Source organism: Heterodontus francisci, chromosome 38, assembly GCF_036365525.1.
Source record: "Heterodontus francisci isolate sHetFra1 chromosome 38, sHetFra1.hap1, whole genome shotgun sequence".
In the NCBI taxonomy this organism is placed as follows: Eukaryota; Metazoa; Chordata; class Chondrichthyes; order Heterodontiformes; family Heterodontidae; genus Heterodontus; species Heterodontus francisci.
In genome coordinates, this window is record NC_090408.1 from 31,387,449 (window position 1) to 31,400,728 (window position 13,280).

Sequence of the window (13,280 nt, forward strand, 5' to 3'; positions counted from 1 at the left end):
TACCATCTAGCAAAATTGAGATTATAGTAGTGCTTTGCAAATCAAAAAAACATTGTGACCTTAAGGTTGAATTTTCCAGCATGTGGAGAACAGCTGTATTCAGAGATTGAGATAGAATCTCCTGTGGATTTTTTTTTGTCAACCTCTTCAGATCTTTTCTGTTTCGTTGGTTCTTACAAGAGCTGCCATGTATTATGGGAACCTGCCATGCTGCGATCAGAATTATAAAAAGCTGTGTGTAGCTCTCTTAATTTGCAATATTATTCTCTACATAGAGTTTCAAACTTTTCGGTGTTTGTCACCTTGCAAATGCTGACATCCCCAAGAAGCCTCTGCAATTTTTTACATGCTTTCAGGGAGCCAAAAATAAATGTAACCGTGTCCCAAATCAACAAATACAGTTTCTGCAAGATATGATAGAATAAGAATTGTACTTAGAATAATGGGCAAACAACATAAGGTGATCACTTTCAGTCATACACATACTCAGCAGGAAATGTGCAGTAATTTACAAATAGCAGAGATCCACAAAACATTTGCAGTCAAATTAGGTTACATAACCAATTCCCGCCGTCCCGTGCCGTCCCCGCCGTCCACTCCTCCAATGCCATTCCATCCTTCCCATGTCACACCTGCCATGCCATACCCTCCTGTCCATTCCATTCCATTCCCATGCCATCTCTGTCCTTTCTCTGCCATCCCACTCATGACATCTCTATGTACCCATCATCCATTTTGTAGGGAGAAACATCTTTGTTAAATTAAGTTTATTTGGCTGAAGGCCAGTTGCAAAGTCTTTGTTCAGCAAATCAAAAGTCACGAGACTGAAGGTTGATCTGATTACCCAAAAGGCATTACCAAGTCAGTTCCTGAGTTGCAAAACCATGTCATATGTGGAAGGGATGCTAATAACTGTGTACTTCTCAGAAGTCCCTCAAAAGAGTGTGTGCAGAGCAGTAAAGTTGTTTGCTGAGGGCTAATATTTCTCAGAATCTGACAGTTAAAACAGGGTTATTGCCATTCTGATTTGTGAAGAATTATGCACAAATACAAATGAGTTTTGGACATACTGGTGCTCACTACAATATATGCAAAAAAAGCACTCTGCATTGCATTTTTATATATTTGATTGCACGCACACATTGGATACAAGTGCAGCTTTTATGTAGAGGAAATAATTGCCCTTTTGTAATTCAAGATATCTTCTACAAGTAGGCTTGCATAAGTAGAAGTAATTTATAATTGGATATCTTGGGACTGCTAGCAACTCTGAGGAATTCTGTATTTTCTGGGCCAACAATCTTCAGATATTTCCTGTATGAAACTTGTATCTTTAAGATTAAATAATGTGATGGCTGTGCTCAGTATTGGAGAATTATGGTAATGCAAGTGATTTTCATCAATGCTTTTTGCTATCAACATAACAGTTGCTGCAGTTCAAAAGTAATTAATTTTGTGAAGTACTATATAAGTTTTTGATGACATGATGCCGCACTATATAAACTTAAGTAGTATTACCATAAATTAATCTTCAGGTTTCAGCTTGTTCTTCTTGAAGTGGGTGTGGTGAAAAACATTTTCTATCATTTTATCTCTTAAGTTGCCAACAGGGAATAGGACTTTCTTTGGGTCAGCTAGTACTTTTTTGTAGTGTTATTCAATTGAAAATGGCAGCACTGGTTTACACCAACTGGTTTAAGATCTCAGACAACCCTGCATGAGTCTCAGATTTTTAGAGATAGGAGACAATGTGTACATTGACTATTATTATCTGTTGCTGGAGCTTTTTGTAAAATAAGCTGTTCAATGAAGTGCTCCTTTTTATGTGACTGACATTTTCATCTTTTTCTTTATGTGCAGATGGTAAACCCATTGCTACAGATGTCATCGTAGTTGGAAGGGCAAACCTTATGATTGCTGATACGCAACCATATCACACTGGTGTATATGTCTGCCGTGCCAATAAACCCCGGACCCGCCAGTTTGCCACAGCTGCTGCCGAATTGCGAGTGCTAGGTGGGTGCGTGTTTGCATTTGTGTGCTAGAATATTTAATGTGATGTGCAATTTCAATTGTATGAAAAGCAAAAGCAGTAGTCAAATGCATGTGAGTTGCTGCACATAATTGTGCATGCTGGGTTTAAAACTGTCACTTTAATTTTCAAAATAGACTGTATCTAACGGTGGGAAGTTATAAAAATGAATTGTAAAATTTAATATGTGCGTAAGAACTAGACAACTCGCCATAATAAATGTTACTGAAAATTACAATTTTTTTTCAACAAGGTAAATATCACTTAAGCTTCCCATTTTCTTCAGTGATTCAGCACAGTGATTTACCTTTGCTTCATAATTTTTTTTGGCATTAGAAACTTTATAAGATGAATCTTTTGGTGGATCGAGGGTGGTAGTGTTTGATATTTCAAACTCAAAAGTTTGAAAGAAATTTCTGAAATTCCATTTTACTTTTCCAGCCCCACCAATGATTACACAATTTCCTGAGACAATCTCTCGGATTCGAGCAAGCACTGCCAGATTTGCCTGTAAAGCTGAAGGTGAACCTACCCCTAGAATTCGCTGGCTGAAAAATGGAGAAGATATCATGTCTAATGGCCGCGTGAAAATCCAGAACAGTGGCAGTTTAGTGATTAATCAGATTGGACTGGCGGATGCTGCGTACTACCAATGTATTGCAGAGAACAGTCTTGGAATGGCATGCACTACAGCCAAACTTGCTGTGACAGTTCGAGAGGGTTTGCCCAGCGCTCCCAAAAGCGTGTCTGCCGCACCTCTATCAAGTACTGCAGTATTGGTATCCTGGGAGCGCCCAGAGCACAATAGTGAACAGATTATTGGATTCTCCCTTCACTATCAAAAGGCAGTGGGTAGGTGCTCAGAATTTGTTTTGTGTTTATGAACAAATGTCTCCATGTGTAAAGCAGTACAGATTATAGAACTAACTTTTCTGGAGCCAGCAAACAAGTAGTGCTTCAACATCTCTCTTCTGAGTGATAGAAGGTTGCTGTTACAAAACTGAAGTACATTAAGGTTTCAGGTAGGTGATCAGGCACAGGGTGCTGTTAGTTTCTGCAAATAGCCAGTTAGCTCTGTAGTTTTAATTATTTTAGTTGCCCCTTTGTGGTCCGAGTCATGCTAATGGGAAATTCTTGGATGCCAGGAGAAGGAAATAGAACAAAACTTTTAAAACTTAGGGAAGATCAATTAAACTGAATTGGTGCTTCAGATGGATCATATTTATTATGTCCGAATAAAGACTCAGCTTGGTGAGGTAGTAACTAACTATTTTTACTTTCACTCTCTTGTCAAACAACAAAATAGAAAAGTGTAATTACTGCTATAGGCTTATTCATGTCACTGGGCCATCTAGCGTCCAGTTAACTATAAGCAATACATATCAATATTATTGTAGCAAGTCTGTTGCTGTAGCTGTCGTGGATTTCAGAGCTCGTAGTGCTGTCAGAATCAGAAAGCTGATAATTTTGGTGTCAGCCATACTTATACAGTTTGAAGTTAAAATCACTGATCCTGAGTGATAACTTTAATACTATGAAGGGACTGGTTGAAATCTTGGTGCCAATACAATTAAAAGCAAATGTTGAAAGAAAAAATTGTCTTTTGGGCAATTATAAAATCTTTAGGAGCACCTGTAATGTTAAGATGGCGTCAACACTCCATGTAAGGTTTATATGTTTCACAGGTTCATGTTCACGACCTGACCCTGTCGAGCAATTCAAATGCAAATCAATAGAACAACTTATTTGTATTATAGTATTTGTTGCTCTTCATTGTTCAGCTCAGCCGCTGGTTATATAGTCTTTTTTTTTTTGCAGGTACAAACAATGTTGAATACCAGTTTGCAGTGAATAATGACACCACAGAGTTTCAAGTAAAAGACTTGCAACCACACACTAATTATACCTTTTACGTTGTTGCTTACTCTCAACTTGGTGCAAGTAGGACCTCGCATTCTGTTGTTGTGCAAACTATGGAAGATGGTAAGGAACTATGGGTGTTGCATTTGTTTTGTTCATTTAAAAATCATCAGCATCTATAATGCCCAGTGGTATGATCCCATCAGGAGGTTGAAAAGTGCATCTTCCATTAGCTGTGAATAGGTTTTCTGTATCCAGTTCATAATGAGGCACTTTCTTCGATTATGTATGCTTCTATATTCAAGAAAGCATCACTTCCTGAGATTACCAAAATGCACCATAATTAAATAAGTACAGAATCATACAAATTGTAGGACAGGTGGTGGCTATTTGGCCCATTTCACCTTTGCCTGTAATCCTGCCAATTGACTACTTACCCTATTCTGTGAGGGAACCCAAGTAAATACTGCATCATATTCTCTGCTTCCTTTTCTTTTCTGCCGCTGCTCTGCCTCATTGTTAAGGCGTTTGGACTCATAACATCTTGCACATTGATGAACAAGTTGTCACCATTTTGAACGATTGGTAGCAAGCTCCTCCCAGTGATCAATGTCAGTGCTGCTGCACTTCAAAGAGAGCTTCAGAGTGTCTTCGCTGTGTTTTCTATGTCCTCCCCTGGAACACTGGCCATTTGAGAGTTGAGCAAACAGGACCTGGCTGGGGAGACGGTTTTCAGCCATCCGGACACAGTGTCGAAGTTGATTTTGCAGGAGTTTTGCCTGAATGCTTGTGAAGCTGGCTTTAAGAAGGGCACTAGGTGTTTGTTCGACGGTCCTCCTATTGAATCCGGAGGATGTGGCGGAGGCATTGCTGATATAAGAACGCTAGAGAAATTCTGTGTCACTGATGCACAATCCAGGTCTCTCTGCAGTACAGAATGGACGTATGCCTTTTGAATCAGTCTGATTTCTTAAAACAAAGCCCATTTCTGAAGTTAAAACTTGACAATTTGAACAGCTAGTCACAATTTTATAACCTCTAGATATTCTACATACCAGAAATAAGAAACTTTGAATACTATTCTTTCAATAAAGCAGTTTCTGAAAGACTACAGAATAGAAGGGCTCCTTATGATCTACTGACCACATACAATTGTGTTCAGGCTCTTTGATGTGAAGGGACAAAAATTCTCCAGAAATTTTGCACTAAAAATCTACTGATCTTGGCCAACAAGTACTGATAGTGGAACTGTTTTTCTTTTTTAGTCCTCGTCCTCTATACACTGTATTAGTGAGTCCAGGCTATCTTGAAAGCTCTGCCGAGCGCGCGCACACGAAATTATTGTTGTGATGTTGTATGCGCAGCTGATCTATTCCCATACTGTATTAAGCTCCAGGGCTTGTGCCATTCTACCAGTTCACATATCCACAGCTAAAAATTATTTATTTATGACATCTGCTGCAGTGTTACTTTTGCACTGAGAACTGTGTGTTTGACAGTGCCAAGTTTGGATGGGTGGGGAGGGTTGGTAGTGCTTAGGCCAGCATGAAGCTTAGGATGAGAGTGGGTGCTGGATTGTGGTCTGTGGGTACAAAAGAAAGAAAATGTAAATTAAATGAAAGTTAAGCCTAAGTATGTTGTACAGGGAAGGGTGGATAAGATGGCCTCTACAAGGCTTGTGGAGGCTGAGGCACCTCTGCACTGAAGTTGAAAGTTTGGGGAGTTAATCTCTTATTAGTTTCTAGGACTGTATGATGATCTGCTCAGTTCCGTCATGACATTTAAAGCAACACTATTATTAAAAAGTCTCAGCGTGATGGCGAGTGTTATGTTGGGTGCATCCCAGTGAATTTTCTTTGTGGTGTAATAAGGCAAATTTGATTTTGCTGCAATGTGATTGGATAGAATTTTTTGGGGGAAGTTTGGAGAGAAGCATTTTGCAAAGTAACTGGAATATCACACCCATTTAAAATCAGTCAGGTAAAATTTAGTTTTAATAGAATTCTAACTAAAATAAACAAATAGGAATAAAATTCAGATTTCAGCAGGATATTAGAGAATTGACATGCTGTTGACATTCATGATGTTAGCAACAGACACGAGCATTTTAATATAACAATTTAATATTTGGAGTCAGTTTAGAATTGAGTTTAGGGTGCCGTAATCTACGTCTGTATATCTTTTGTGACAGTGCATCCCCTCTAGTTGAGCAAGAGCGGAAGAAATGTACATTCATAATAGTACTAGCATGTTGTGTGTGCCACCTACTTTGCGCATGTCACATTAACTGGTAGCAACTTTGTTTCTCATTGTCTTTCTCTCCTTTCTATCTGGTTATTTTATCCATCAGTTGCATTATGCAAAATCATCTTCCCCAGTTTAAATTTTCCCCTCGATTGCACTCCGTCAAAAGAAAATTGCACAGCTGCATTCTAGCAAAACAAAATCGATTCAATCACATTCTAGAAAAAAATCTACAAAGCGTTTTCTTAAAGGTTGCGCTATATCAGTGGAGCAACCTCAGAATAATGATCATGAGATCCCCCATTCCAGAATGGTCGGACTTTTGAAGATGACTGTCCAATAACTGTTGTTAGATGTTGATATAGATTCCCCTTCTGCCATGACTAAGGTTCTTCATTCCATCCTCTACAACATTAAGCTGTGTTTAACAGGTTTAAGTATTCTGCAATGCCCACCCACTGTGGGTACTATGGACTTCTATTAAATCATCTCTTAGAAGGTACACAGATTTTCTTTCCCTGTGTCTGGAGAGGTTCTGTACTTCCCTGCAGACTGGCTGCAATGTACTCAAGTACATTGAAGAAAAAAGATATAGCAATTCTTTATGCAACAAATGACTTGGGCTTTAAATTAATGTTACAGTTGAGCTCTGTTTCATTGTTTAGCCTAGTTTGAAGATATTCTGTGGATTTCTTACCCCACCCCCATCCTCACTCTAACTGTCCTAATGCTTTTGTTGTATTTGTCAACAGTTCCAACTACCGCTCCTCAGCTGTCCTTGTCGATTCCCACCCTCACTGATATACGGGTAACATGGCTTCCTCTTTCTCCAGAGCTCAGCCATGGTAAAATAACAAAATACCGCATTGATTACTGCACATTGAAAGAAGGTATGTAGAGTCTGATTTGTCAGAATTCGGGTCACACTAAAACTGTTTGAAAACAGAAAGGCCTTATTTTGAAGAGGCTGTTAGATTACTATTTTCCATGTATTTCTCAGAATTACAGAACATGATGACTGCAACTTAGAACATTTGATACCATGGCCAATTTTAGAACAGCAGTCTTTCATTTTTGAAAAGTGACAGCCTATTCTATCAGATGGGTTGATTAGGTGTCCCTCTTAGTAACAGGATTATTTCTGTTCATCTCCCCAATGGCTTTTTCCTTTTATAAAGGAACAGTATGAAATTAACTCACTGTGCCATTAGCAGTGCTCAAGGTATATCAAAATGTGTTCTTATTCATGGGATGCGGGCATTGCTAGCAAGACCAGCATTTATCGTCCATCCCTACTTCTCCAGAAGGTGATAGTGAGCTAGAGCATTTAAGAGTCAACAACATTGTTGTGGATCTGGAGTCACATATAGGCCAGATCAGGTAAAGATGACAGATTTCCTCCCCTAAAGGACATTTTTGTGTCAGATGAGTTTTTAACAACAATTTGGTAGTTTCATGGTCGCAATTACTGATGCTAGCATTTTATTCCAGATTTATTTATTTAATTGAATTTAAATTTCCCAGCTGCTATGGTCAGATTTGAACTCATGTCTCCAGATCATTAATTTAGGCCTCTGGATTACTAGTCCAGTAGCATAACCAATATGTTGCACTAACTTTTTTTTTGTTTAGTTAGTTTTGCTCATTATCTCAAGTTCCATGCTACTAAACTCATTATCTTGTTTTGACTGCTCTGTGTTGGTAGTTTTCTCATGTTCACGTCTTCAGACCCTGCTAGGGATCAGAACATTACTCGCATCCATGCAGGCAAAATATTGAGAATACAACAGAAGTAGGTGAGAGAGTCTGGACTTTGAACTGTTCACCATCTTACTCACTCTGTTCACCTGCATTCCCAGTTTCAATTTGCACCATTGACTAAATTCCAGAATGGTTTATGTATTCTGGGTTGTTGGGTTGGTTCTCAGTGAGCATTTTGTTTGAATCGGTATGCCCATTTTATGTTATTGTAGAGTAAAGGCCTGCAATAGTGTGCCTGTGCCTCAGGAATGTCAGAACTATTTGCCTGTATAATGTCTGTAGTAATATCACTGCCTTGAAACTTTGTAGGAGAACCTCAGCACTAACATAAAACCAGCATTTGAATTATGCTGTACATTTTAGGTTTATTCCCTCACCAAATCAAATGATACACATACAGATTCATAACATGTTCTCCCATCTAGCACATGAAAAGTCAGAGACGACTGGGTTAGGTTTCTATTGCCTACCACATTGATAGAAATCCCAGGTGCCATAAAAGCTTTGTTGCTCAGTTTAATTTACAATCAATTGATATTAAACATATGGGTTAAATAGCCACACGTAAGCAATTTACATCATCTACATAACTATTACCGACTGGCAGCATGACAACCATATTTAATTTTAACCAATTGAAGGAATAAAGTATTTAGAGTTTTCAGAATTGCAATGCAGATACTTCATTGTTCTCTCCAGATGGTGAACTTTATTAAGCCAAAGTATGACATCTCAGCATGAAACATTGCAAATTATTCCAGAGATTGGGGTTGTTTTGCCATACCATTACACCATTACTTGGCTACTTCTGTTGTGTGAATTAATGCTTTTTCTGGCCATTATTAGCTCAGGCAGATAAGATTTTAAACTTCCAGTATCACCTCGCTATGGCAGTTCTACTGGGTGCTGGAGTTCTGAGAGCAGAGATCACATTCAGATCAGAACCCTGTCTCTGACAGTTTAATTATTGAGGAGTAACCACTAAGACATCTGACTGTTTCAGGTTTAGTGATTACCCCACGTATTTTTTTTTACCCAATAAATGTCTTTACATTGCAAAATATACAAGATGTTACTTTTCCTCACTCCAGTCAATCTTAACATAACATATCTTTCTCTGTGTTCATATTGTATCTTTGTGCCCATGGTGTCTGCCTTCTATCTAGAATGCTGTTAAGGTACATGTATGAGAGGGCGAATCACTCTCTCATTTGTTCGGAAAGAAACCATTCTGCTATGGCTATAAATTGAACTCTTCCTTACATCATGGAATCTAAACTTGGTGCTATCTAAACGTCAACTCATGAAACAATGATGGTATGATGAGTTTCTGTCATGTACAGTAATAATCATTTTAGCCATCAGATCAGCTAGGCTCCATGAGCTTCAGGATCTGGTTTTCCATTTACACAGACCCTTAAGGAATGAATTGCCATCTATCTTGATCTCAATCTCCTCCCTAAAATAATCTTTGACTTCCATTTTTAGGTGCTTTTACACTTTAGGAGTGCAGCCAGAGGCAGGCACCTGGCCCTCCTTCCATCAGCTGCGCTTCATAGTTTAAAGGAGCTGATGGAGTTGCAAACGCACAAAAATGTGACAATTGAAACAGGATCCTGGAATGACCACAAAAGTAAAAGCACACATTATAGAGTTCCTCCTCCTAAAGCAGTCCTGATTTGGAAGCCTGTTCATTGTGTCCATTTGGAGGACACAATCTGAAGGTACTGTAACTCACTACAGCAACTTCTGTTCCTGCAAAGGAGTTCCCTCCACAAATGAACACAACCTTTCCACTTTTGCTCCTCTTAATACTTAATTGTTTCTAGTTACAGGTATTTGGACTAATTACATCGTTCTCCAGCCAAGCAGACCATGTATTCCCAGCATATACCAGTGCCATTATATGGCTCTGTAAAGTGGGAGTGTTGTCTAAAGTTAACCTGTAAGCCAATTCTTCCTTTCCTCGCTGCTTCTGAGGATGTGCTTCACCTGTGCCAAGTGCCTCTGTTGGTGGCCCTTCTGAAACTGAACTCAAATTAGGAATTCACCATGGAACATTTTACTACTTTAAAGGTGCTATATAAATGCAAGTAGTTGTTGTTGAGAAATTTTCAGATTTCCGCTAGATGAGCAGGTGCACAAATGACATTAAAAGTCTGTTGCATTTATAGTGTCCTCTTGGTTCCTATAATATTTCTGTTTATCATGATTACTCATATTGTGATTTAAAGTATGGAATATTTGGTTCCACGTGTAAACATTCTCAAAGCTCCTGAACCTGAAGTTTAACTCTTGAACAGAATATTTAATTTGTGATGTGAATGGATTTATGTTCTTCGTTCATATTTTTGGTTGACAGGTTGCCAGAAATACACACACGCAACATATATATGGAAACGTAAAGAATTTTATCTTGTAAAACTGTGGGGTCTTCACTGTAAATTTAGGCTTTCTATTTTTATTCATCCACAGTTAATAGGTACTATCTCTGTTTATGTAACAGATCAGATTTATTCAATTGAAGTTGATGGAAATGAGACGCAAGTCACGCTTCCTACTGTACAATCTAAGAAAATTTACAAAGTCCGGATTGCAGCAAGCACCGCTGTGGGATACGGCGCACCATCAGAATGGACCCAGCACCTAATACCTGAAAGAAATAAGCTAATAATGGGTAGGAAATAGCTCTTTTCAAATTTGCAGGTATATTAAAAGGTAAATTTTCCATGAAGTATTGAATGTTTATATGCTTCGTTATTTAACACACCTGGTGTAATGTTGTTTATTGTCCACTATGGAATTATATGTAATATTCATTCCTGTTTAAGATTCAGTGTAGATGGCATGCTGTCTATTTTAATTTAGTGTGTACTGCCTACTAGGCATTCTCATCAACCATATCCCATTAGAAATTTCTTAACTTCAGTATTTTTACTCAAAGAAAATTATAACTTTCAGAGAAGCATGTGTAGTGGTATTTTAAGGCAATAGGTTTCCCAAATTTATCTGCATTAATTTATGGTGGTGTTTAATGTTTCCTTACGTTCAACATATGGGTGTCTACATCAGTGCCTACACTGCAGTTTTGCCCTGCTTATTTTCAGACTTTAATGATGCTCACAAATCCCAGAAAACACTAGGTATGGAGTCACTTAAGTGTAACTGGCCTGTCTGCTGGGAGAATAGTATATTACAATTAAGATTAGTTTTAATAGAGTTGCTCATCACAGATTAAGGGGAGCCACACCCATCATACCAAGAAATTTGCTTTCTTTTGAGTGAACGCTGATCCCAATGCGCAGCTTGACCATTGGTATAAGGAATGATAATGTTTTTAAATAAACTTGCAGTTATTGTAGTTTATCCCACAAAACAATTTTGCACTTCTGGGAGAAATTTGGGTATTTGGTGGCAGTGGGCTTGCAATCAGCAAAGCTGTCATTGCTCACACAAGATGCTCGGTTACAAACTTGATACAAAAGCATTATAAATGTATACCTGACATCTGGGGATTAAAAAGTATTGCTACAAAAACTTCGGTTACCATACATGACTCTCAGCCTAAAGCCATATGTATGTCATTACTTATAACAACAGCTTGCATTTATATAGCATCTTTAACATTGTAAAATGCCCCAAGGCACTTCATGAGCATTGTCAAACAAAATTTGGCACCGAGCCACATGAGGTATTAGGGCTGATGACCAAAAACGTGGTCAAAGAGTTAGGTTTTACGGTGCGTCTTAAAGAAGAAAAAAGAGGTGGAGAGACAGAAAGGTGTCATGAGGGAATTCCAGAGCTTAGGGCCTTGGCAGCTGAAGGCACAACCACCAATAGTGAGGTGATTAAATTGGGGATGCTCGAGGCCAGAATTGGAGGAGCACAGATATCTCGGAGGGTTGTCAGGCTGGAGGATATAACAGAGACAGGGAGGGGTGAGGCCATGGAGGGATTTGAAAGTAAAGATGAAAATTTTAAAATCAATGTGTTGTTTAACTGGGAGCCAATGTAGGTCAGTGAGCACAGGGTGGTGATAGGTGAACAGGACTTAAGTTAGGACACTAGCAGCAGAGTTTTGAATCATCTCAGGTTTACAGAGGCTAGAACATTATCAGGTAATTACTGTTATCAGTTTGACATGGTTCAAGTAATAATAATGACCTGTTCTGCTTTGCTCTAGTTCCTTTTGCTCCAACAGAAATGAAGGTGAAGGCAAAAGTAGACTCTCTGCTGGTCACATGGCAACCACCCTCTAATCAAGTCCAGATCCAGGGTTACAAGCTTTATTACAGAGAGGCAGACATAGATGATTCGAGCAAAAAATTAAGTGACACTAATAGAGATGAACACTGGACGAAAGGACCAATACGACTCAGAAGAAAAATGAAGCAATATGAGATTACTGGATTAGGTTAGTCAAACTAAACTGATCAGAATTTTGATAGCAATATCATGGAATATATTTTGTACTACATAATTTTTGCATCAAGTGCAGAATCTAAAAGGATATAAATGATGCTACAGGTTGAAGCATCGGTTACGATTCCTTATCAGTGAGGTGAGAGTGATTGCCTTTGATCTCAAGGCAGCATTTGACTGTGGCATCAAGGAGCCCTGGCCAAATTAAAGTCAATGAGAATTGGGGGAAAACTCCACTGGTTGGAGTCAGACCTAGCACAAAGGAAGATGGTTGTGGTTGTTGGAGGCCAATTATCTCAGGCCCAAGAAATTGCTGCAGGAGTTCCTCAGGGTTGTGTCCTCAGCCCAACCATCTTCAACTGCTTCATCAAAGACCTTTCCTCCGTCATAAGGTCAGAAGTGGGGATGCTCACTGATGATTCTACAATGTTCAGTACCATTCGCAACTGCTCAGATACTGAAGAAGTCCCTGTCCATATGCAGCAAGACCTGGACAATATTCAGGCTTGGGCTGATAAGTGTCAAGTACCTTTCGTGCCAGGCAATGACAGTCTCCAACAAGAGAGACTCTAACCATCTCCCCTTGACATTCACAGCATTACCATCGCTGAATCCCCTTATCAACATCCTGGGGTTACCATTGACCAGAAACTGAACTGGAGCAGCCACAGAAATAATGTTGCTACAAGAGCAAGTCAGAGGCTGGGAACTCTGCAGTGCATAATCCACCTCCTGACTCTCCAAAGCCTGTCCACCATCTACATGGCACAAGTGAGGAGTGTGATGGAATAGTCTCCACTTGCCTGGATGAGTGCGGCCCCAACAGCATTCAGGAAGCTTGACACCATCCAGCACAAAGTACCCTGCTTGATTGATACCCCATCCACCACCTTAAACATACACTCCCTCCAGCACTGACGCACAGTGGCAGCAGTGCGTACCATCTACAAGATGCAGCAAC

The 13,280-nt window shown here is 39.2% G+C and overlaps 1 protein-coding gene across 5 annotated transcripts in view; it reads left to right on the forward strand.

The window, feature by feature from the left end:
* Window positions 1-13,280, forward strand: part of igdcc4 (immunoglobulin superfamily, DCC subclass, member 4) — a 118,154-nt gene that overhangs the window by 64,522 nt on the left and 40,352 nt on the right. For all 5 annotated transcript variants that reach the window (XR_010969728.1, XM_068018035.1, XM_068018033.1 and 2 more), the window contains exons 6-11: window positions 1,861-2,016; window positions 2,474-2,884; window positions 3,851-4,015; window positions 6,889-7,026; window positions 10,404-10,574; window positions 12,081-12,311. Coding sequence is in view for 4 of the 5 variants with exons in the window: in XM_068018035.1 (XP_067874136.1) it covers window positions 1,861-2,016; window positions 2,474-2,884; window positions 3,851-4,015; window positions 6,889-7,026; window positions 10,404-10,574; window positions 12,081-12,311 (1,272 nt within the window). In the remaining variant the exon portion in view is untranslated. The remainder of the gene's footprint in view (window positions 1-1,860; window positions 2,017-2,473; window positions 2,885-3,850; window positions 4,016-6,888; window positions 7,027-10,403; window positions 10,575-12,080; window positions 12,312-13,280) is intronic.